The sequence below is a fragment of the Brassica napus genome, chromosome C7 (genome assembly GCF_020379485.1).
Source record: "Brassica napus cultivar Da-Ae chromosome C7, Da-Ae, whole genome shotgun sequence".
Taxonomy (NCBI): Eukaryota; Viridiplantae; Streptophyta; class Magnoliopsida; order Brassicales; family Brassicaceae; genus Brassica; species Brassica napus.
The window spans coordinates 18,383,914-18,405,383 of record NC_063450.1 but is presented as its reverse complement, the minus strand read 5'-3'; the positions used below and the strand labels follow the sequence as shown (position 1 = coordinate 18,405,383).

The 21,470-nt window shown below is 34.1% G+C and overlaps 2 protein-coding genes across 2 annotated transcripts; both read left to right on the top strand.

Moving 5' to 3' along the window:
- The first annotated feature begins 8,269 nt into the window (after positions 1-8,269).
- LOC106345616 (dual specificity protein phosphatase 1) lies at positions 8,270-9,717 on the top strand. Its single transcript, XM_013784793.3, has 5 exons — positions 8,270-8,433; positions 8,552-8,823; positions 8,914-9,034; positions 9,109-9,254; positions 9,523-9,717. Coding segments are annotated over exons 1-5 (576 nt in total). The 5' UTR covers positions 8,270-8,431; the 3' UTR covers positions 9,558-9,717.
- A 6,257-nt stretch (positions 9,718-15,974) lies between these two features.
- Positions 15,975-18,073, top strand: LOC106452908 (ribosome production factor 2 homolog). Its single transcript, XM_013895101.3, has 6 exons — positions 15,975-16,184; positions 16,335-16,538; positions 16,910-17,155; positions 17,230-17,472; positions 17,556-17,621; positions 17,694-18,073. Exons 1-6 carry the CDS (start codon positions 16,116-16,118, stop codon positions 17,811-17,813), a joined length of 948 nt encoding a protein of 315 aa, XP_013750555.1. The 5' UTR covers positions 15,975-16,115; the 3' UTR covers positions 17,814-18,073.
- Positions 18,074-21,470: the final 3,397 nt, after the last annotated feature.

The following is a 21,470-nucleotide window of genomic DNA, read 5'->3' as shown; positions in this document are numbered from 1 at the left end:
ACGTTTTTTGATATACGATTCTTTAAACAAGAGTATACGAATCGTTTCCATAACCGCTTCCTTAAGCGAGTTTATGAAACATTCAAAGTCTATACAAAACGGTTTATGCGAACGCTTTTCTAAGCAAGTTTGCAAAACGTTTTTTTCCAGACTAATATCGATATGATTTGGTTCAAACACCAAAAATAACCATCAATTTTGAACTATTATTTTTCTTTAAAGTAATATGTTATTTGTTGAATGGAGTACTGATTCGCTTTCATGTTTTTCTCTATAGGAAAAACAATGACGAACGATAACAACATCCCCGTTGACACCAAGAATGTCATTCAGACTCCACTTAATGTTGCAACAACTGATGCAATTGGTGTGACAACCGCTGGAACAAACACAGCGTCAACCGCTGCAGCAACAACAACAACTACCCTTCCAGTGGGTAATGGTGCTGATGAAACCACGCGCTGTAGCCTATTCAGTGCTGGTCTTTATCAGACGGGTTCAGTTTCAGGAACCACAAGTGGTCTGGTGGTAGTTCAAAATCCTCCATCTTTACCTAGCGTGTTCACTCAAGGACTGATGCCAGACAAGTTTGATAGCAAACGCTTCAAAACGTGGCAGAAGAAGATGTTGTTCTTCCTCACAACACTGAAGCTGGACAAATTCATCTAGGAGGACAAGCCCCTTGTCCCTTACGGGATTGATGATGTGCACACTCTCGCAAGTGTTGACATCTGGGTGCATTCCGACTTTGTCTGCAAAGGATACATTTTGGGTCGCCTCATTGACCCATTGTACCGAGTCTACTGTGAGATTCCCACTGCAAAGGAGCTGTGGAGATCCCTAGACAAGAAGTACAGAGGTGAGGATGATGGCTGCCAGAAGTATGTGGTCTCAAAGTTCCATGACTTCAAAATGGTGGATTAAAAACCCATCATGGATTAGGTGGAAGCGTTTCAGCTCATTTGCCATGAAATCGCTGCCGAAGGAATGTCCATCTGTGAGACATTCACAACTCCCAGCTTCATTGAAAAGCTTCATTCAAGCTATGCGGATTTCAAGAACTACTTAAAGCACAAGAAGAAAAAGATGGGGCTCGAGGAGCTTATCATGAGGCTTCAGATGGAATCCAGAAACCGAACTGCTGACAAGGTCACTGCTAAGGAGCATAGTGTCAACATTGTTGAGCACAAAGGCAAAGGAAAGGCACACACACACATTCTCCTGCCAAGCCTTCCAAATCTGTTGCAGCCCTGAAGGCTTCTGGAAAAAACTTCAAGAACAAAGACATTGAAATCAATGCGAATGCGGGGAAATTCAAGGGGAAGTGTCACTACTGCCACAAAGTGGGACACAAGACCGCTGAGTGTCGCAGCAAGATCAGAAATGAAAAGCATCAAGTGAATCTCACTGAGGAGGATCTCGTTTCAATGGTGACTGAGGTTAACATGGCTGAAGGCAGCAACCCCCAAGGAATGGTGGTATAACACATTAGCGACCACCCACATTTGCACTGATGGGGCGATGTTCAGCACTTATCAGAAAAGCAAGACTCAGGAGACGCTGTTCATGGGAAACACTACAGTCTCCACGATTGAAGGCCGTGGCAATGTTGTTTTGAAGATGACATCTGGGCGTGAAGTCATTCTGACGAATGTGAAGCATGTGCCTGACATGAGGAAGAACTTGTTCTCGGGAACCTTGCTCAGCAAGAATAGATTCGTCACAAGTCTTGAGGCAGACAAGCTCGTGATTACGAAGAATGGGATGTATTTGGGAAAGGGGTATGTTATGGATGGACTTGTCAAAATAAATGTAATGACAGTCTATCCGAAAGTTGTAGCTCCAAATGTTTCAATGAATAAGAAGCCAGTTGCTTATTTGGTTGAGTCTTTTTAATACATGGCATGAAAGATTAGGCCACATAAACTAAAAATCTATACAAAGATTAATGAATTTAAATCTAATTCCTAAATGCAAAATAAGTAAACAAAAATGTGAAGTACGCGTACAGGCTAAGCTCACAAAAACGCCATCACTTCGTGTTGAAAGAACAAACAAACCTCTAGATTTAATTCACACTGATTAATGTGATTTAAAATACATACAGACTAGAGGTGGGAAAATGTACTTTGTGACCTTCATAGATAACTGCACAAAATATTGTTATGTATATTTATTACATAGCAAAGATGAAACCTTAGCAAAATTCAAAGAATTTAAACTCGAGGTCGAAAATTAACTTAAACAACTATTAAAGTAGTTAGAAGCGACAGAGGAGGCGAGTATGTTGGTCCATTAAATGCATTATGTAAAGAATATGGAATAATCCATCAAACTACAGCTCCTTACTCACCAGAATCTAATGGAGTTGCTGAACGAAAAAATTGAACTCTAAAAGAGATGATGAATGCAATGTTGCAGGAATATGGGTTACCCCAGAACATGTGGGGGGGGGGGGAGCATTGCTTACTACTAATTATATCCTCAACAAAATTCCACACAAAGTAACTGGCAAAACTCCATATGAATTATGAAAAGGTAATCATCCTTCGTATAAATACCTCAAAGTGTAGGGGTGCTTGGCAAAAGTTGCGGTACCGCCACAAAAAAGATCATTATTGGACCTAAAACAGTGGATTGCATTTTCATCGGATATGTACATAACAGTAGTTCTTATCGATTTATGGTACATAAATCTGAAATATCAGACATTCATGTAAATACAGTCATGGAATCAAGAAATGCATATTTCTTCGAAAATATTTTTCCATGCAAGGAAAAAACAAGGTTCAAAATGAACTCGGAAAGAAAGAGACAACGACAAGGACTCAGAAACGAAGACAAACGTCGAGATTTCTATAAATTATATTTCAGAAAATGAAGAAAAATATGAACCTCGAAGAAGCAAATAAGTTCTCAAGAAAAAATCTTTTGGTGAAGATTTTCTAATGGCATTTTTAGTAGAAAATATTCCAAAAACTTTGGCATAAGCCATGGCTTCACCAGAAGCTCTATTTTGGAACGAAGCTGTCAGAAGTGAATTTGATTCTATCATGCAAAATTATACATGGTACATAACAGATTTACCACCTGGCTGCAAAGCATTAGGAAATAGATGGATAATTACACGAAAACCTGGTAGAAAATACAAGTCTAGGCTTGTAGTTCAAGGATTCCGACAAAAGGAAGGCTTTGACTATTTTGATACATATTCTCCAGTAAAGAGAATAACATCAATAAGATTGATGATAGCAATCACAGCCTTAAGAGACCTAGAAATTCATCAAAAGGATGTAAAAACCGCTTTTCTAAACGGTGACTTAAAAGAAGAAATTTACATGAAACAACCTGAGATTTTTGTCATTCCTGGACAGGAAGACAAATTATGCCGATTTGTAAAGTCACTTTATGGGATTAAGCAAGCTCCTAAACAATGTCACGAAAAATTTGACAATACAATGATGTCAAATAGTTTCAAAATAAATGAATGTGACAAATGTATATACCACAAAACAACCAAAAATGCGTATGTTTTGCTATGTCTATATGTAGATGATATGCTTATTATTGGAAGCAATAATGACATTATCAATCAAACAAAGAACATGCTCAAAGGGACATTTGAGATGAAATACTTGGGATTAACAGATGTAATTCTCGGGGTTAAAGTCACAAGAAATTCAAACGAAATTACCTTAATCCATTCTCATTATGCTCAAACAATATTTGAGAGATTTAAAAATTACTCTAAAAGTACGGCAAAAACTCCGTTAGATCCCCAAATGCACTTGACAAAGAATTCATGTGAAGTGGTTTCACAAAATGAGTATGCACGTGTGATCGGAAGTCTCATGTACTTGACTAATTGTACGAGACCAGATCTAGCGCATGCAGTAAACATACTTAGTCGATATACAAGTAATCCATGTCATACACACTGGAAAATTATAACGAGAGTACTTAATTAATTGCGTTACACCAAAGATTTTGGACTTCACTATGGTAAAGAACCAACAATTTTAGAAGGATACAGTGATAAAAAGTCAAAATTCACAAGTGGATATGTCTTTACATTAGGAGGAGCAACAATATTATGAAAATCTACCAAACAAATAGTGTTAGCCAGATCCACCATGGAATTTGAGTTCATAGCCTTAGACAAAGCAGAAGAAGAAGCTGAATGGCTTAGAATTTTTTGTAAGATATTCCTATGTGGGAGAAACATGTGTCAGCTATACGCATACATTGTGATAGTCAATCAGCTATAGCTCGGGCACAGAGTAATCTCTACAATGGTAAATCTCGTCACATCAGAAGACGACATAAAACCATTACACAACTTATCTCAACTGGTGTAATCACAATAGACTACATCAAATCGGCTGACAACCTAGCGGATCCATTTACAAAAGGTTTGCCACGAGATGTTGTTGCTAAATCATCAAAAGGAATGAGTTTAAAGCTTATAACGAATGAGGATGCTTGATTGCAACCCTACCTATCATGACTGGAGATCCCAAGACGTAGGTTCAAAGGGAAAACAAAATCAAACTGAATCTAACCAAAGCACTTGAGACAAAGTAGTCTTTTCCCAGCTCCTAAGATGATAAAAGTGCTAACAAATGTGAGAAGGATAAGCATAAGCTTTTAATGATTCCATAGCTTCCAAAGCGGAGTATTACTCAATACTTTTCATGGTCAATCACCTAATGAGTATGAAATGAGACCGTTTCTAGGAGAATGAATGCAAGACTATATTCTCTAAGTTCACTCATGAAAACCATGAATAGTTCAGGGCCACAATGAACACAATAGAGAACTAAGTTCTACGAGAAAATGACGCTGCGTTATGCATGTTGTCTCGGTCTACATAAAACACCTGTTGGTTCAAGACATCATGTTCACCTTCTGGTAAAGTAAACCCAACAGATATTAACTATGAGTGGTTCAAGGCTTAAAAATGCCGCCAACTCAAACACAATGAATTTTTCGCAAACACTCTCGATAAGTCTATCTAGTCTAGTCAAGATTAGAATAAATATAGTTTTTAAACTCTATCGAGTCTGCATTTAGTCTACATATGTTTAGAATAATCATTTATATTCATGTGGGGGATTGCTGGATCCATTAATAGTCATTAGGCTTTAATGAAAATTGTGAAAAACAAATGACTTGGGCCTGTGTGTTTAACAGCCCAAAAAACATTAATAATGATACAAAGAGACTTGTCCCACATCGGTGGGAACAAGAGGAAGATAGCTGTTTATATATGGTCACTTGATATCATGTGTTAAATAGCTTGGAGAGAGAGGAAGGCTCCCTACGCGCGCGCCACCGCCGTCCGACCGGCTCGGCGTGGACGTGGATCTTGGGTCTTGGGTCTTGGTGGAGGTCTCCGGTCCAATAAGATTCTTTTTGGACCAATTTAAACTCAACGTTTTGCCATTCATTTCGGGAAAAAACAGCATGCAATTTTATTTAAAACGACAAGTAGTTTGTCTAGAAAATAAAAATGTCATGTATTTTATCCTCTCAAAAGTTTTAAACGAGATAAGAGAGAGTCTTGGGGAATAAGTTTCGCAACTCAACATCCCTTGATCTCCGCGAGATTCTCGCCCACGTGCAGCGGCTGTTGCGGGAAGTGGGTCTTCTCCGTCTCTTTAAATATCACCTATCCTCTTCATTCATTTAAAAACTTTTTTCACATCGAAACCAACAGAAAAATTCCCTTACCGTAAGTCACAAAACCGAGAGTGTTTCGTTGAGTTTATAGTTCGATAGAGCGATCACGAGTGAAGCGTGATTCGTCTGCCATGGTTGTATCCTGGGACTCGATATTCGTACAGTACCGTCTCACTAACGGAGTGAATATTTATAATTAAGGAAAGAGATTATATCTCGCCTCCATGTTTATTTGCGAATACGATTTCTTATTGTTCTTGTATTCGCTTTACAAATCGTCAATTTCCTTAACTTATTGCTTTTATTATATCGTTTTTGTCAGTCCGGTTATCCGACTTATACAGAAATCAGAGTGCTGCCATTGATTAAAGAGGTCCTTTGAGAATACTATTCCGTGTAAAACAAGAGGTTTCTGCTCTTCCATATACGCCATTGAATTGGTAATCACCTTATTCATATATGCTCATATTACTGTTGCATTCTACTATATCCCTTATTTTCATGTCAAAAGTCGCATTGTAGTTACTGAGGATTTGATATGGAAGTTGTGCTCCTCTGCATTACCCTTGTGCATAGTGACAATAACAAAAAAATATAAATTATGAATAGTTTTGGTTAGCACAAAATTATGCCGATTGCCGAATTAAACAGAGCAAAAATTTGGTTTGGTTCAACATTTATGTTATTTGATTGATGAAAATTTTACCGAAATTAACTAAAGTTTTTGGTTATGGTTTTGATAAAAAAATTCAGATTTTCGGTTTTTGATAGACTATGGATTTGACCCATTTTCATCCATAGTTTATAGGTGTTTTTACTAATATTTATATTATTATAGAGTCTATGTATTATATTTATAAGATTAGGAATGTTTTGGAGATAAGTGATGATTTTGGAGCATTTTGGAGATATTTAGAGCAAGCACTCGAGATGACCTTCGAGATCGACAATCGGGCGATATTGGAGTGCTAGAATCGATCGATACACAAGTCATGGAGTCGATCGATAGCGAAGCGCGCAGAAAGCCCGCTTGGTCACAGCCGACTTGAAGCCCAATATTTCACTATTTTACAAGATTGCCCCTGACGTGTTTTACCCTAATTATATAAGCTTTGCTGCCATGTTAGAGGAAAAGTGTGCCTTTCTTTGTGCTTCATTGTTTTATTGATAGATAGGAGAGAAGATCCAAAGTTATAATTTGTGATTGGAACTCCATTGATATTTATCCTAGTTATTCTATGAAGTTTTTATACCTAACTATTGTTATGAATTGCTTAGCCATGTCTGAGTAGTTCTCTTGTTAGATTTTAGGGTTTAAATAGATTAGGAGGGATTAGCCCCAACTATAGAATGCTGAGTTATGATAATCATCTTTAAAATTGTTCAGTAATGCATGTGTCTAGATTAGCTACCTAGAACTTGCCCTAGGATTGATTGATAAAAGCCATAGTTAATTCTCATCCTGAAAACATTCTAATGGAGCTTTGTTTCTTGCTATGAGCAAGGCGAGAGCTGATCTAGTGAGCTTAGTAAGCATTCATTCAACCTGCGCATAAAGATTGACTAGAGCGTGTCGATCGATATCATACTTGAATAGTCGATCGACGGTGCAAAAGGTGTATTGATCGATACGCCCATTGGAATATCGATCGACACTTTCTATAGATCAATATAACGAGAGTTGAGATCATAGATCTTGTTAATAGTCAACAAGTCAATGCTCGCAAAGGCCGAAAGACTTGTTGATCAAATAGTTGAGCTTTACATTATCATGCATGCAACTCGTTAGGCATCTATAGAATTATAATTCTAACTTTCCTGAATAAAAACCCTAAGTATAGCTATTTCATTTTTAAGCACCAAAACCCCAAAACTTGTTATTGAACAAATAGTTGTTCAATATAAAACTGCAATTTACTTTTAAAAATCTTAAAACATCTTGCTTAACAAATCATATTAGAATCTATAGGTTCCCTAGCTCCCTGTGAATTCGATCCCTAAGTACTGCAACTCGACCTCTTATTTGAGAGAGTATAAATCACTCCTTAGGGTAATTTGAGTGGTATCAGTTTTTCCATTGTTGGGTTCGAAATTGTAACTTGGTTCAGAATTTTGGTGAGAGTTGGTATGGTTTGGTTTATCTAATGACCGAAATTTATTTAAGATGTACCAAATTAAACTAAACTCCCCCAATCGTAGTAAACTGGAACTGGTGGAAGCCCATTTGGTCCAGTGGTTTGACCAAAGGTTCATTAATGATTCTACATCAAAAGGTTTGGGTTTCAATTCCCGGAGAAAGCGGAATTATGCGAATTAAAAGAGAAAATACTTACAAGAGATTTGCAGCATGGCGCAAGGAGTACCGTCAAACATGGATCTTATAGGACGGCTCAGGTGATACAGTCAGGTGTGAATCCTCATACGGCAAGTAGAATTGTCGGCTGTAGAATCGTCTGTAATATTTTTCATAATTGTAATAGTATAATTATCCGGCGTTTAAAAAAAAAAAAATGGAACTGAAAATTTCAGTTAACGTTTCGGTCCGCTGTCCAATATTCTTACAATTATAGGACTTGGTTAAAAATATTTAAATATTTTCGTCCTTGGGAAAAAAAGAAAAATTAACATTTGTCCCCATCTTGCCTCCTTCTCCTTCCCCAAAACCTGGAGAACCATGCAGTTTGCCAATTTCTACCTTCTCTAATTCCAATCACCACGATTTGTTTTCTCCTGCTCACCATCTCTTCCAATGTAAGATCTTCTTCTTCTTCTACAAGTATTCAATTCATCTGTTGATGTTAAAATTTGGGGAACCCTAATTTTGTTCATTTGGTTTCAAACTGAACGAATGATTCAATTCCAATTTCAGGAGTTCTAGAGACAGAGGATCATCATCAATGGATGAGTATAACGAAACCGTCAAGAATCAGATCCAAGCGCTTGTTCGTGTTATCAAAGTCGCTCGTGCCTATACAGAAGACAATGTCCCTTCCCTTATCCAAGAGGGTCTTTATCTCGGATCCGTGGCTGCAGCTTGCAACAAGAACCTCTTGAAATCTTACAACGTTACCCATATCTTAACCGTGGCTTCCTCCTTGAGACCTGCTCACCCTGATGATTTCCTCTACAAGGTTGTTCGAGGTACATAACGTATGATCCCATATATATTGTAAAGTTCTCACCTTTTTGTTGCCTCTTTGTGATGGGATTTACTTGCTTTCTTGCTTGTAGTTGTGGATAAGGAAGACACCAATTTGGAAGTGTATTTCGATGAGTGTTTCGATTTCATTGATGAAGCCAAGAAGCTAGGCGGTAGCGTTCTTGTCCATTGCTTCGTTGGCAAGTCACGCAGGTTTGGTTCTCATTGAGATTTGAACTTGCTTTGTTTTATGACACTCTCTTTCCTCAATGTTTTTCTCCTTGTAGTGTCACTGTAGTTGTTGCTTACCTCATGAAGAAACACGGAATGACTTTAGCCCAAGCATTGCAACATGTTCAGAGCATTAGACCTGTGGCAAGTCCCAACGCCGGTTTCATCAAGCAATTACAAGACCTCGAAAAGTCTTTACAAGGTAATAATGCCTTCTCTGTTTTTCTCAACTCATATACTCATATGCATACTTACTCTGTCTATGACATCTTGGGGGTCTTCTGTTCTTGCCATGTCTGTGGTGGTGAATCTAAATTAGAGGCTCTTTTACTTTGTCTGTCTAGTGCAATAGTAGATGAAGATTTGAGAGTGACCTGACTCGTAGGATGAAAATCAAATTGTTGTGGAGGAACAAGACCGTTCATTCATGTTTATAACTCTAGTTACTTGAATCTTACTCTCTAAAACAGGAAAGCAAGAACGGATTGCACAATCTCAAGTGTGAAGAACCCACCAAGATCGTACCTTTTAGGAGAAAATTGTAAATCTCACACGAACCATCATCATATGTTTTGTTGTTTCTCCTTGACAACTTGATAAAAAAAACATGGAAACGATTCTGTAAATTTTCATTGTTTCATGAATGTCATAGTCTATTCGGTGAACTAAAAGTAAAAGATAAAAAAAACCTGTAAATATTTTGAATTATAACAAAACCACATACATCTCATCTCCTCATATGCTATATATGTATAAGTGTTGTGTTATATACTGTCAGAAAATAGAAAACTAGAGAAAGAGTTAGCAGTCATCTCATTGGATTCTCAATTGTTGAGCAGTATACATATAGATTTTCAAATAGTCTTACATTACACTCTTTCAAAGTCGAGGGATGAAAAAGCTAAGTGTTGTGGAGGAACAACAGTTCATGTAAATACCTCTTACTTGCATCTTCCTTTCTCTCTGAAACAGTTAAGATATAATGGATTGCACAATGTCAGCACCAAGATCATACCTTTTGAGAGAAACTTGTAAATCTCACACTGTGTTGGTTTTTGGACAGTTCTCCTCAGAGCGTGTAATGTTGAAGGATATATCTAGAGAGAATTCTAGAGCTGAAATCCTATTTGGTCATGTGGTCCTTATGTTTATAAACATAACGATACATTCATGATCATAATAATATCCTTATATAATTATATGGAGACATTCAGTTGATCATAATGGATGACGTTTCCCAAGTCCCGCGAGACATCAAAGAATTGGTAAAATTCTTCATTTTAGTTTAACCACTATCCTATTATATGTCTATAACGCTAATCATTTCTAGTTAATTTGTAGTAAACATATGCTGGAATTTTTATGATTGGCCAGTTACAAGTGCTTTTTAGGTTATGTGGTCATTTTAGTATACATGGTTTCTCTCAATAAAATATTTGGTCAATATTATTTAGGGAGAATTAGAAAAACAGGATACTTTGAACTTTTGTTTGTCACAATAAGACTTCTCATACTTTTGGCAATTCTGCACATTTTTTACCCTTCTTTAAGGGGAAAAATAGTAAATTGAATTTTAAAAATGTAAAAAAATATGAAAACTGTTGAAAACATAAGTATGACAATATATATGTTTAAACTTAAAAAAAAAAATTGGAATCATATTTTATTTTATCTTCTAGGTACAGTTAGAAAACTCATTCTGGTAATCTACCTAGTTTATATGTCCGATTCTAAGTTTTAAACATATATATATCAAGGGTATATACCGTAAACTAACATTTCTTGTATATTCTAGCTTAGATAGAATCGATTACGTTATAATTAAGAAAGATATCGTCGGTCTACCTACAGTTTGATAACGATATATAGCCACAACTCAATGATATAGGTTGGTTATATTACGTGACATAACTTGTTCTGCCTTTTACCTTATATGATGCCTATAGGAAGAATATATTTTTCACCTACTATACGGTGTTCTGCTTAAGTAGTGTACATATTCTAGGCAAATCGTGAAAATATGGAAACTTCCATATTCGGTTAAAGAAGTTTTTTTTTAAATCTAAACTAAATCTACCCTAAATCTCTCAAAATATATTTGAGAATATTTTCTCCACATTCTACAATGCAATGCGAAGAGTGATTGTTGTTGATGGAACTTTTCTGAAAAATACAAAGGAGTTCTACTTGTTGCTACTGCAGTAGATGGTAACTCTAATTTGTATCCGATTGCATTTGGAGTTGTTGATTCAGCGAATGACGATTCATGGGGGTGGTTCTTCAGACAGTTGAAAGTGGTTATTGCTGATTGTCAAGACCTAGCTTTTGTCTCAGATAAAAATGCGTCTATTTCTAAGGTGCTAAACTTTGTATGATGCTAGACCTATTGGGTGTTAAGGGCATCGCCTCTCTGTCTGCAGAACATGGTTCAAAAATATGATCTCGGTGAAAGGAGTCAATTTTTCCTTGCTGATAGAACTACTATCTCACTTCCACCTACCACAAACCTACCTTGTACAGCAAGCAACACTTTTCACTAAAGAGTTCATTATCCAGGTGGGCCATGTGATGAAGAAACATTCAAGCAGTGGACTTCTCGTAGACCTTTCAAAGTAACATGAAACTGAGTGATGGTGACGATGCAGAGCTACATGAGACTGAAATGGCCATGTAGAAGTGGATGCACTCCAAAAACAGTGCGCTTCTACCCTTCCACTTCAGCAACCAGCATCCTCTTTGTTGCGAGAATCAAGAAAATGGCACCAAAGAAAAAGGTGTTGTGATGCCACTGTTTTCTATTAGTCTATTACAATCTCACTTTAAAAAAATTTGATCTCAATTCAAAGTTCTTGACTGAAGAATAGAAAGTAGTTTGCTTAGAACAATTAAGTTTTATAATTTGCCAAATCTCAATTCATGAACTGCAGCCGATTTGTGTCCATTAGAACTTGCCACTTTTCAAATGTCAAATTCTTCTGTACTATGATATTGTTTGTAGCGAGATGCTGGTATGTATTCCAATAAAAAAATATTACAATATTGTTGCAAGAAAAAATGAAAGATGCATACAATGAATAATTGACAATGGCATCAGCTCCTTTATCTACAGAATACAATAGTAACAAAATCCATCACAAGCTTGCTTGGTAGACTTCCACATTCCTCTGCTCACTCCTCTTTAATTGCTTCTTGTACTCCAACCAATCGATCCCTGTTTCAAACCCCCAACCATGTACAGCAGAGACTTGGTTGGTTCTTCCACATGATCTTTAGCAGCAAGTGAGATCATGATCTCATCGATACCCTTCTCCATACCCTTGAGACCACACATGTAAACAAAGGTGTTGTCTTTTTTTTTCAGCAACTCCCACAACTCTTCTGCATACTCTGCCATTCTTATCTGAATGTACATTTTCTCTCCCTTCTCGTTCGTTTGTTCTCTGCTCACCGCAAAGTCCACCGCAAGCTTACTGTGACTAGGATCAAACTCCTGTCATTATTATCCACATAGGTCAACCCACCTCTTCGTACAAGAGGAGATTAGTTTACCGTGACTAGGATTACCTCCTTGTAGAGCAGTGAGATGTTTGTGGATACATCCAAGAAGAGCCATGCCAAACCGTTGAACTACATATATAGCCAGTCAATGTCAAATGGTGAGTGAGTTTAATGGTGACCGTCCAAAGAAACACGCAGAGGAAGAAGAAGACCGTCCAAAGAAACCATAGAAGAAGAACAAATCTCCAGTTCCCTGATTCGTGTCTGAGAAGGAAAAGGAGGAAGCTGAAAGCGAGATTAGAGAAAAAATCAAATCAACACATACCGTTTGTGAGAAATCGTAGGATTTGATGAAACTAATGAGGAAATACAGAACTGAGCCGACGACGACGAGCAAACGAGGACGACGAAACAGAGAACACAGAAGAAGAAATAGAGAAGAAGAAACATAGAACATAGACTAAACTATGGGTTTTAGCCGATGAAAGAGGTGAAATCGCCATTGAAGAGAGGAAAGGAGATCGGCGGAGAAGATGATAGATGGTAATTAGGTTTACCGATGTGTATTTACTTTTTATCTATTTTACCTTTTTTACTTTATAAAACTATATTAAAAAATCTAATTAAAATATCTAAATATAATAAATAAAATTTAATTTAGATTAATTTGGGGTATAAGGGTATTTACAAAAATTAAAGTCCTATCGACACAAAAAATGTAGATAAAGTTTTAGAGAAACAAATCCAAGTTGAAAGTGTTTCTTTTTTCCAATTTTCTCTTTTATTTAATGTCACTGGAGTCTACACCATGCTATTAGTGATGTTACCTACGACAACATAACAATATATTATCATAAAATTTACGTAAAATTTTACAATTTTATGTTCATTTTACATTTGGACGATATTATCCTTATATATTTATATTTACGTAAAATTTTACAATTTTATGTTCATTTTACATTTGGACGATATTATTCTCCAATTGAAGTTTACATCCCTAAATTATTATAATTTTAATTTTCAAAATATGATGAAAGAACCACAAAAGATTGAAATAATTTGAATCATACAAAGTTTCATAAAAGACGTATTCTCCTCAGAAAACCAAAATATGAAACATAAAGATTAGATTTTATAATGGATTCACCTAGGGCTGTTCAATATGATAAAACCGAACCGTACCGAACTGAACCGAACCGAAATAGACAATATGGTTTGGTTTTGGTATATACTATATAAACCGAATGAATATAATTTTATAAAAACCGTAGAATTTGGATATTATTTGGTATATAACCGATTAAACCGAATAAATCGAACAAAACCGATTAAAAGTTGAAACATGTAAATATGTATCTATTTTATAACAACACATGAAAATATAATTGTTATATAAGTTAAATTTGTGTTAATAACTATTACCATAATTCTATATTTTATAACAACACATGAAAATATAATTGTTACACTTGAACTATAATTAAATAACAATACATCGCAATTTAGATATCTTATTTTCTAAGTTTTTTTTTATCTTTTTGCTTTATTTTAGTATTCATTAAATTAATATGAAGATTATAAATTTGATGGAAAATAATTAATGAAAAATTTTCACAACTTTTTTCTTATCTATAAACAAACAGAGTTTCGTGTTCAATCGAAAAAACATGACTTTAATGAACACTAAATATGGAAGAGTGAAAAAACTTTTCTTTTATGTTTCTGTTTTGTTTCATATTTTTATTTTCAAAATTTCAGGCTCTGATTTTAATTATATATTTGATTATTTTATTTGATGGTAGAAGCATTTTTACTTTTTTTGTTCATTTATTTGAACATGTAATATATTTTTAATAAATGACTGTGTTGACAATATGACTCTAAAATTCATTTTATATGATCTCAAACTAAATAATTATGTTTATTGGTATAAAACCGAATAAACCGAAAACCGACAGTATATAAACCTAACCGAACCGAAGTAAATATGGATTTAGAATGGTAGTTATATTTTACTAACCGAAATACCGAAAACCGAAAAAAACCGAACCTAAACCGAACCGATATCCGGATTGAACACCCCTACATTCACCACACATACAAATATCAAAAACAGTTTTCAGTCATATGCGGATAATTACTTATTTCCATAGATTAATTGCTCTTATATATCTATGTTTTAGATTCATGTTAGAAAATTTGTGAAACAATGCAATATTAGAATATATATATATATATATATATATATGTTAGAAAATTTGTGAAACAATGCAGTATTAGAATATATATCTAATCTGCAACTGTTTACTCTATTTTTTAAAGAAATATCAGCCTAAAATCAAAACAAACAGTTAAGAAACAAATTCAACATTCTTTTGTCTTGTTGGTAAAAAGTGTCATTAAAATTATCTAATTATTTCAATTTTTCATTCATCCTCCAATTAATTAATGTACAGAGTAAGCACTTCAAAGAGTACACATTTTAATGATTTAAAACTATTTAGAAGAATTTTATATTACTTTTATCATCTTATACATATATGATTTATGAATGTTTACAACTTCACAATTGATTATGGTCCTCATTTAAATTTACATCTTCCAAAATATAATACAAGGTGAAATACACAAAGAAACCGAGGATCGCGACAACAAACTGACACAAACACAATACGAGGTTGATCAGAGGTTATACCCCAACAAAGTTTGCAGCTGCTTAAGAGTTCATAGTGTCTTTGCAAGAGTTTCTGCGTTGACTCCTCCAAAAATTGTAATGATTCCCTAATAGGGAGTATTTTGGTAGTGATAGTCCTCTCAAATGTTGAAGATAAATTCATGTTGAAAAAATCAAATAGTCTCGAACCCAAAAATTTCAAGAGTTTGCTATCCTGTAAAAATTTCGAAACACACAATTGATCTTACCGAAACCAAAGAAACTGTCGAATAAGTCAAAACCTAATCGATCTAATTAAACCGAACAACAATCTCAGAAGTGAAAACCTAATCGATCTTTACCGAAACCAAACAACAATTGCATAAACCAAAACCTTATTGATCTTACTGAAACAAAAAAAAAAATCGTAAAAATCAAAACCTAGATATACATACCCGACAAATTCATTGCCTCTTTCGCTATCAATACATTTTATCGTTAACAGAACTGACCACAATCATTTTCGGGTAATGTTAATTTTGATTTAAATTTGATAGCTAATGTAATTTATTTGAAACTAATTTTAATTCAGACTGAAAAATCATCATAATATCTGTGAAAAATGTGTAGGTTGAAATATGTGATTTTTGTGATTAAATTAATTACAAAAGAAAAAAAAATTCAAAATGCTAATTGGGTAAAACTTTAATGGGCCGTAAATACTTGGACTGAGCCCATCGTGTATACATTTGGGTCTCATTTAACGAGGAAACTATTTTGGTTGAAGATTTGAAGTTAAAACCCTAGGCTCCTCCTCTTCCTCTTCCTCTTCATATCACTTGAATTGAAAAACCTCATCTTCTTCCTCGGAACCGTCGCGTTGCAGAAGTTGCCGGAAAATCATCAGTCATGATGGAAATACGAACTCCCAAGACCCACAAAGCCAAACGAGTCCTCGAAAAGCGAGCTCCTAAGCTGGTGAGTTCTCTCAAAGCTCCTTCGTATACGTTTGATTCGTTTCTGTGAAATTAAGCTAAAACAAAAGAAGGTTGAATCATGATTTGAGCTGTCTTATTATGGATGGGCCTCTGTAAAGTTAGTCACTTTGTTATCTGATTGGTTTTGCAGGTTGAGAACGGGAAGAAGACATTGATACTTCATGGAACAAAGACTAGCGCTACAGTTAGCTCTGTGTTGATGGAGCTGTACCGTCTTAAGAAGGGAGGTGCCATCAAGTACTCTAGGAGGAATGAGAACATTAGGCCATTTGAGAGTGGAGGTGAAACCTCATTAGAGTTCTTCTCTCTCAAAACAGATTGTAGCATCTTTGTGGTAAGTTTTATGTCCTGTTTGAAAAAAAAAAAGCCTTGGCAGCTGTTGCAGCTTGTTTTTAATTGTTGTTGTCACAATTGGGATCTCTCTGCATAGGGTTTTGGTTATGTAATTATCTTAGACGTCTGTCATCTTGTCTAGATGTGAATATGCTAAAGATATAACCTTTCATATGGATTGTTGACTATAGTTGTTCAAAGATGTTCTATCCTATGATCATATATGTTCTCTTTTGTGATGAACTGCTAGAAGATAAGCTTGTTGATTAACTTTATCTCGTGCCAAAAGAATCTATTTGGAAATGTGTATCAACAAACTTGCATTTGATGTGAGACCTGACATTGGTTTGGGTGAATGTTGTTATGTTGCAGTATGGCTCTCACTCAAAGAAAAGGCCTGACAATCTAGTGCTCGGAAGAATGTATGATCACCATGTCTATGATCTAATTGAAGTTGGGATTGAGAACTTCAAATCTCTGCTATCGTTTTCCTACGACAAGAAGATAGCACCTCATGAAGGATCAAAGCCTTTTATTTGCTTTACTGGTGAAGGTTTTGAGAATGTACAAGAGCTGAAGCAGCTTAAAGAAGTCCTCACGGATCTCTTCCGAGGCGAGGTGAATATTGTTTTCTTGTGAATGTAATTTGCTTATAACAGGACCTGAAAGAAGTTGGATTATTTGGTCTGCAGGTTGTGGAGAATCTAAATCTTACAGGATTAGACCGTGCTTACATATGCACAGCGGTATCACCAGCTAAGGTTTTCCTTACTCACTGCGCGATAAAGCTAAAAAAGTCAGGGACCATCGTGCCTAGGATAGAGCTGGTCGAAGTAGGTCCATCCATGGACTTGGTTATCCGTCGTAACCGTTTTCCCAACGAAGGCCTAAGGAAAGAAGCTATGAAATCATCTAAAGATAAGCCCAAGAAGAAGGTACTTTTAACATTTTGTTGTCATGTTTCCTTAAATTTGGTAGAAACAGATGACCAACGACTCATTCTTTGTTTGTTCTACAGGTGAAGAATGTCGATCAAGATGATGTACTAGGGAAGTTAGGGAGGGTTTATATTCCTGAGCAGGAGGTAAAGAACGAACATACATAATGTGCATAAACAGATTCCCAAAACTGATTGTTTCAATCTCTTTGTTTGCAGGTTGGAAAAATTCCATTACCGGATAAATCCAAGGGAGTGAAGAGAGAGCGAAGGGAGGGTAAAGTGAAGAAGAATAAGGAAGAAGGGTCTGCTTCCAAAAAGCTAAAAGAGTCCGAGTAACTCACTATTACCCACTGCATCAAACGACAGTGTTTCAGCGTTGAGGAAGATGAGACGATTTTGCAATGTAACATGTGTGTTTTTTTTCATGAGAATCTATTTCTAAATGTTTTATTATACGCTTATATTAGTCGAGATAGTTTTGTTTGGGTAAGTTGCCGCAGCCAAAGAAAGAGTGTTATTATTATTAAGAGTTGGAACACACATTTTTTTCTCTTCTCTGATTACTACAATAGAAATTGAATTTTGTCTTTGGTAAAGGGAATGTCTGTACTGTATCGAACTTCAACTAATCTTTGAACAAGGTATTCATAACTAATACGGTTTAAAAAATTTAAGAAAATTGTAAGATATGGTTTTATTTTCGTGGTCACACACAAACATCAATAACTTGGTTTCCAGTGGAACTGCTGAAATTGTTCACATTCAGCATCATTTTCTTTTAATATGTGAGAGTTGTAAAATTGATTCAAGTAAAAAGAATGGGAGATAAGAACGTCCTTTCCTCACTTTTAGGGTGAATATTATTCTTATGTTCTTATAATTAATTATTCATTATTTAGGCAAAAAGAATTGGACTTAGTTTATAATAGAGTAGGAGGGAAAGTCCAAAATGTTAAAATGATGATTAGTTTGTATGTTTTTTTACCTACCAACTTTTAAATGATATTGACTGATCCATATTCGAGTTCAAAACCTAACAAAGCTTTTATTCAGTTAAATGTCTCCGTCTTCCGCACTAGGCTTATATATACCTTCTTTTAAATTTAAACCTACCCCTAAGCACTGTTTCTCTAAAAAGTTTTATATGACGCATTGGAAACCAAACAACATTGAACTGAACCATGATTTCAAACAAAACTCAAATACATAAGAAAAGTACAAAATTTAGCAAGTAAAACGATTAAACAAATCAATATCATAGTGTTGGTAGAGTGTTTTTGAGAATATTAGTTCTGTTATTAGTGTGGTCCCATCTTAGTGTTTGATCTAAACTTGTTAGATGAGCGTTGTTGCTTACACGTTGAGGATAATCTTTGGATGAGGTTCTCTTTACTCAGTAAGGCTTTTCGTTTAGACTGCCGGATGAAACAGTTTTCGATTTACTTAGGAACGCCTCCTCAGTCTTGCTTCTTGTTAAATAATAATCAGAAGCAAGGCTTTTGTTTAGAGCTGCAAATGGAGAGAAACTGGATTGTTTTTATCTAGGGGTTGGTAAATGGTAATTTAGGACATAATTTGTTAAAATATGAATTTGAAAATGAAATTATATATATTCATTAGAAAACATATTAATAAAAATCAATATTTGTCCCATTTTAGTCTTATATTCAGATTTAAAATGGATGGAAAAGAAACCGAGAATTCACACAACTGAAAATAATCTTCAAAAGGTGACCAAAGAACGACGAGAAATAATTTATTCCCTAATATTCCTAAAAAAATCACCATTCACGAGAAATAATTTTTCCTTCTCATTTTCTACCATTTTTTTAGAGAAATAAAGAACAATTTGTTAAATATGGGATGAAACAATCATTCATTTCCATTTATACAATTTTATTCCTATACGTTCTTTTTTATTCGTTCTTTTTGTTTTTAGAATAGTCATCAATCGGACCCTACTTGTTATAAGGAATGAGATATTCTTAAAAATGTAAAACAATGCAATTATCCTGATTAAGTATTATAACTTGCACCGATTTATGAGAGCTCGCAAGTAAAAACAGAGAATATGTTTAGCCATTTTTTGTAATGACAGAAACTAATCCCTATCCTATCCACACTTAAAAGTTTAGAATATTTACTCATTAAATAATATATATATATATGTATATAGATTATATTATATTTTATGTATAATAATAAACTAGTATTGCGACAAACACCTTCTCAAGTAATATATCAAGGAGACATTCGCTAAAAACAACCTAAATATTCAAGTCAAACCTAAAAGTATACCCTACTTTCAGTCAAATGCAAAATCAACATAAAGGAATAGTGAAAGTACTATTTAACCCTTATGACCAAACACAAAAAAAGAAATATATTTTACGTTTTTATCCTTCGGAAGTCTACACGTAATAAAAGAAGTTTACATATATATAGACTTCCTACGAAGTCTACCTTATAGACTTATTTTGGAGTCTACACTCTAATTTGATTTAATAATTTAATTTTGAAAATGTATAAAAATAATTATTGTGATATTTTTAACTAATCATCAATATAATGGATAATATGAAGTAAATAAATTAAAATTTCATATAATTGAACAATTTTGAAGAATATATACTAATTTGGTTATCATGTGTTAGACAATGTTCATAGTTTTGGAAACAAAAGGTTCTAACATGTTATGTCTTTTAGTGGTTGATTTTATAGGGTTAGATTTTAGATTTTGTTTTGATTTTGTTTTATTAACTTAAATCTGCATATTAATGTTTAGTAGTTTATATTTTGTATAATTGAGACCTTTTTATTATCAAGCAAAAAATTTAGGGTTTGAAAGTTGTGGTTTAGGGTATCGTAGACCTACAATAAAGTCTATTTATTTGATGACGTCTTTTTAGTCTATATTTTTTTAATTTGTTTTACAAAAAATCATTATATTTAAACTAAGTTAAGTTCCTTAAAAATAAGAAAATAAAATCATAAACTATAACTATTAAAAAATAAAGAAATAAATTTAGTAAATCATATATTAAAATTATTAAAATAATAAAGAATAAGCAACAATAATGAAATTATTATAGTAGACTTCTAAAAAAGTCTACTATGTTATAGTAAAATCTACTCCAAAATTTTAATTTTATTAGACTTCAAAAGAAGTCTACACCATCGTAAATTTTAACCTAGTTACATTTTTGTCTCCCTATATAAACAAAATTAATACAGTATCTCTAAAGTGGCTGCACAAGTTTTTAAAACTCTCTCCCTTCTCTCTAAAACTCTCTTCTTTCTCCCTAAAATTCTCTCAATTCTTTCAAAAACTCTCTCATTTCTCTTGTTTCTCTCTAAAATTTTTCTCAAGTCTTTCTCACAATGTTATCTTGTCATTTTAGATATTATGATTCATGGTTTTCATCTTCTCCTTTAAAAAATGTAAGTTTTAGATATATAGATTTTAAATGTGTATTTTTATGTTATTTATTTCTAACAATATTATCTTTTTTTGTAGGTATTATCACTCATGGATTTTATTTCTCCTCTAAAAATGTAAGTTTTAGATTAATAGATTTTAAATATGTATTTATATGTTTATATTCAAATAAATTTATAGATCAAGCTCTGTGTATTAATTTGCTACTAGTTTATCTTATAAATTCTATTTTGAAAAGTATTTTCAGATTTAAAATTATTTTCAAATTTCAAAATGTATAGATTTTTTCAGATCTGAAAATTATCAGACAGTGTAGACTTCATATGAAGTTTACTAAACCACAAAGTTTAAGCAGACTTCATTGGAAGCCTACAAAAATATGACTTTAATTTTTTTCTATGTTTTTTAATAATTTTATCTTATTTTGCAGTTATTTTTTTCCATAATTGTTTTTTTCTCCTCCCAAAAATGTAAAGTTTACATCTATAGATTTTAAATGTGTGTTCTAGTATTTATATTAAAATAAAGTTACATATTCAAATTCTATGTCTTTA

Coding starts and splice junctions, on each gene's coding strand:
- LOC106345616 (XM_013784793.3), top strand. Junction 8,824..8,913: donor CCTCTACAAGGTTGTTCGAG/GTACATAACGTA, acceptor TCTTGCTTGTAG/TTGTGGATAAGGAAGACACC. Junction 9,035..9,108: donor TTCGTTGGCAAGTCACGCAG/GTTTGGTTCTCA, acceptor TTCTCCTTGTAG/TGTCACTGTAGTTGTTGCTT.
- LOC106452908 (XM_013895101.3), top strand. CDS start 16,116: ATGATGGAAATACGAACTCCCAAGACCCACAAAGCCAAACGAGTCCTC. Junction 17,473..17,555: donor AAGATAAGCCCAAGAAGAAG/GTACTTTTAACA, acceptor TTTGTTCTACAG/GTGAAGAATGTCGATCAAGA. Junction 17,622..17,693: donor TTTATATTCCTGAGCAGGAG/GTAAAGAACGAA, acceptor CTTTGTTTGCAG/GTTGGAAAAATTCCATTACC.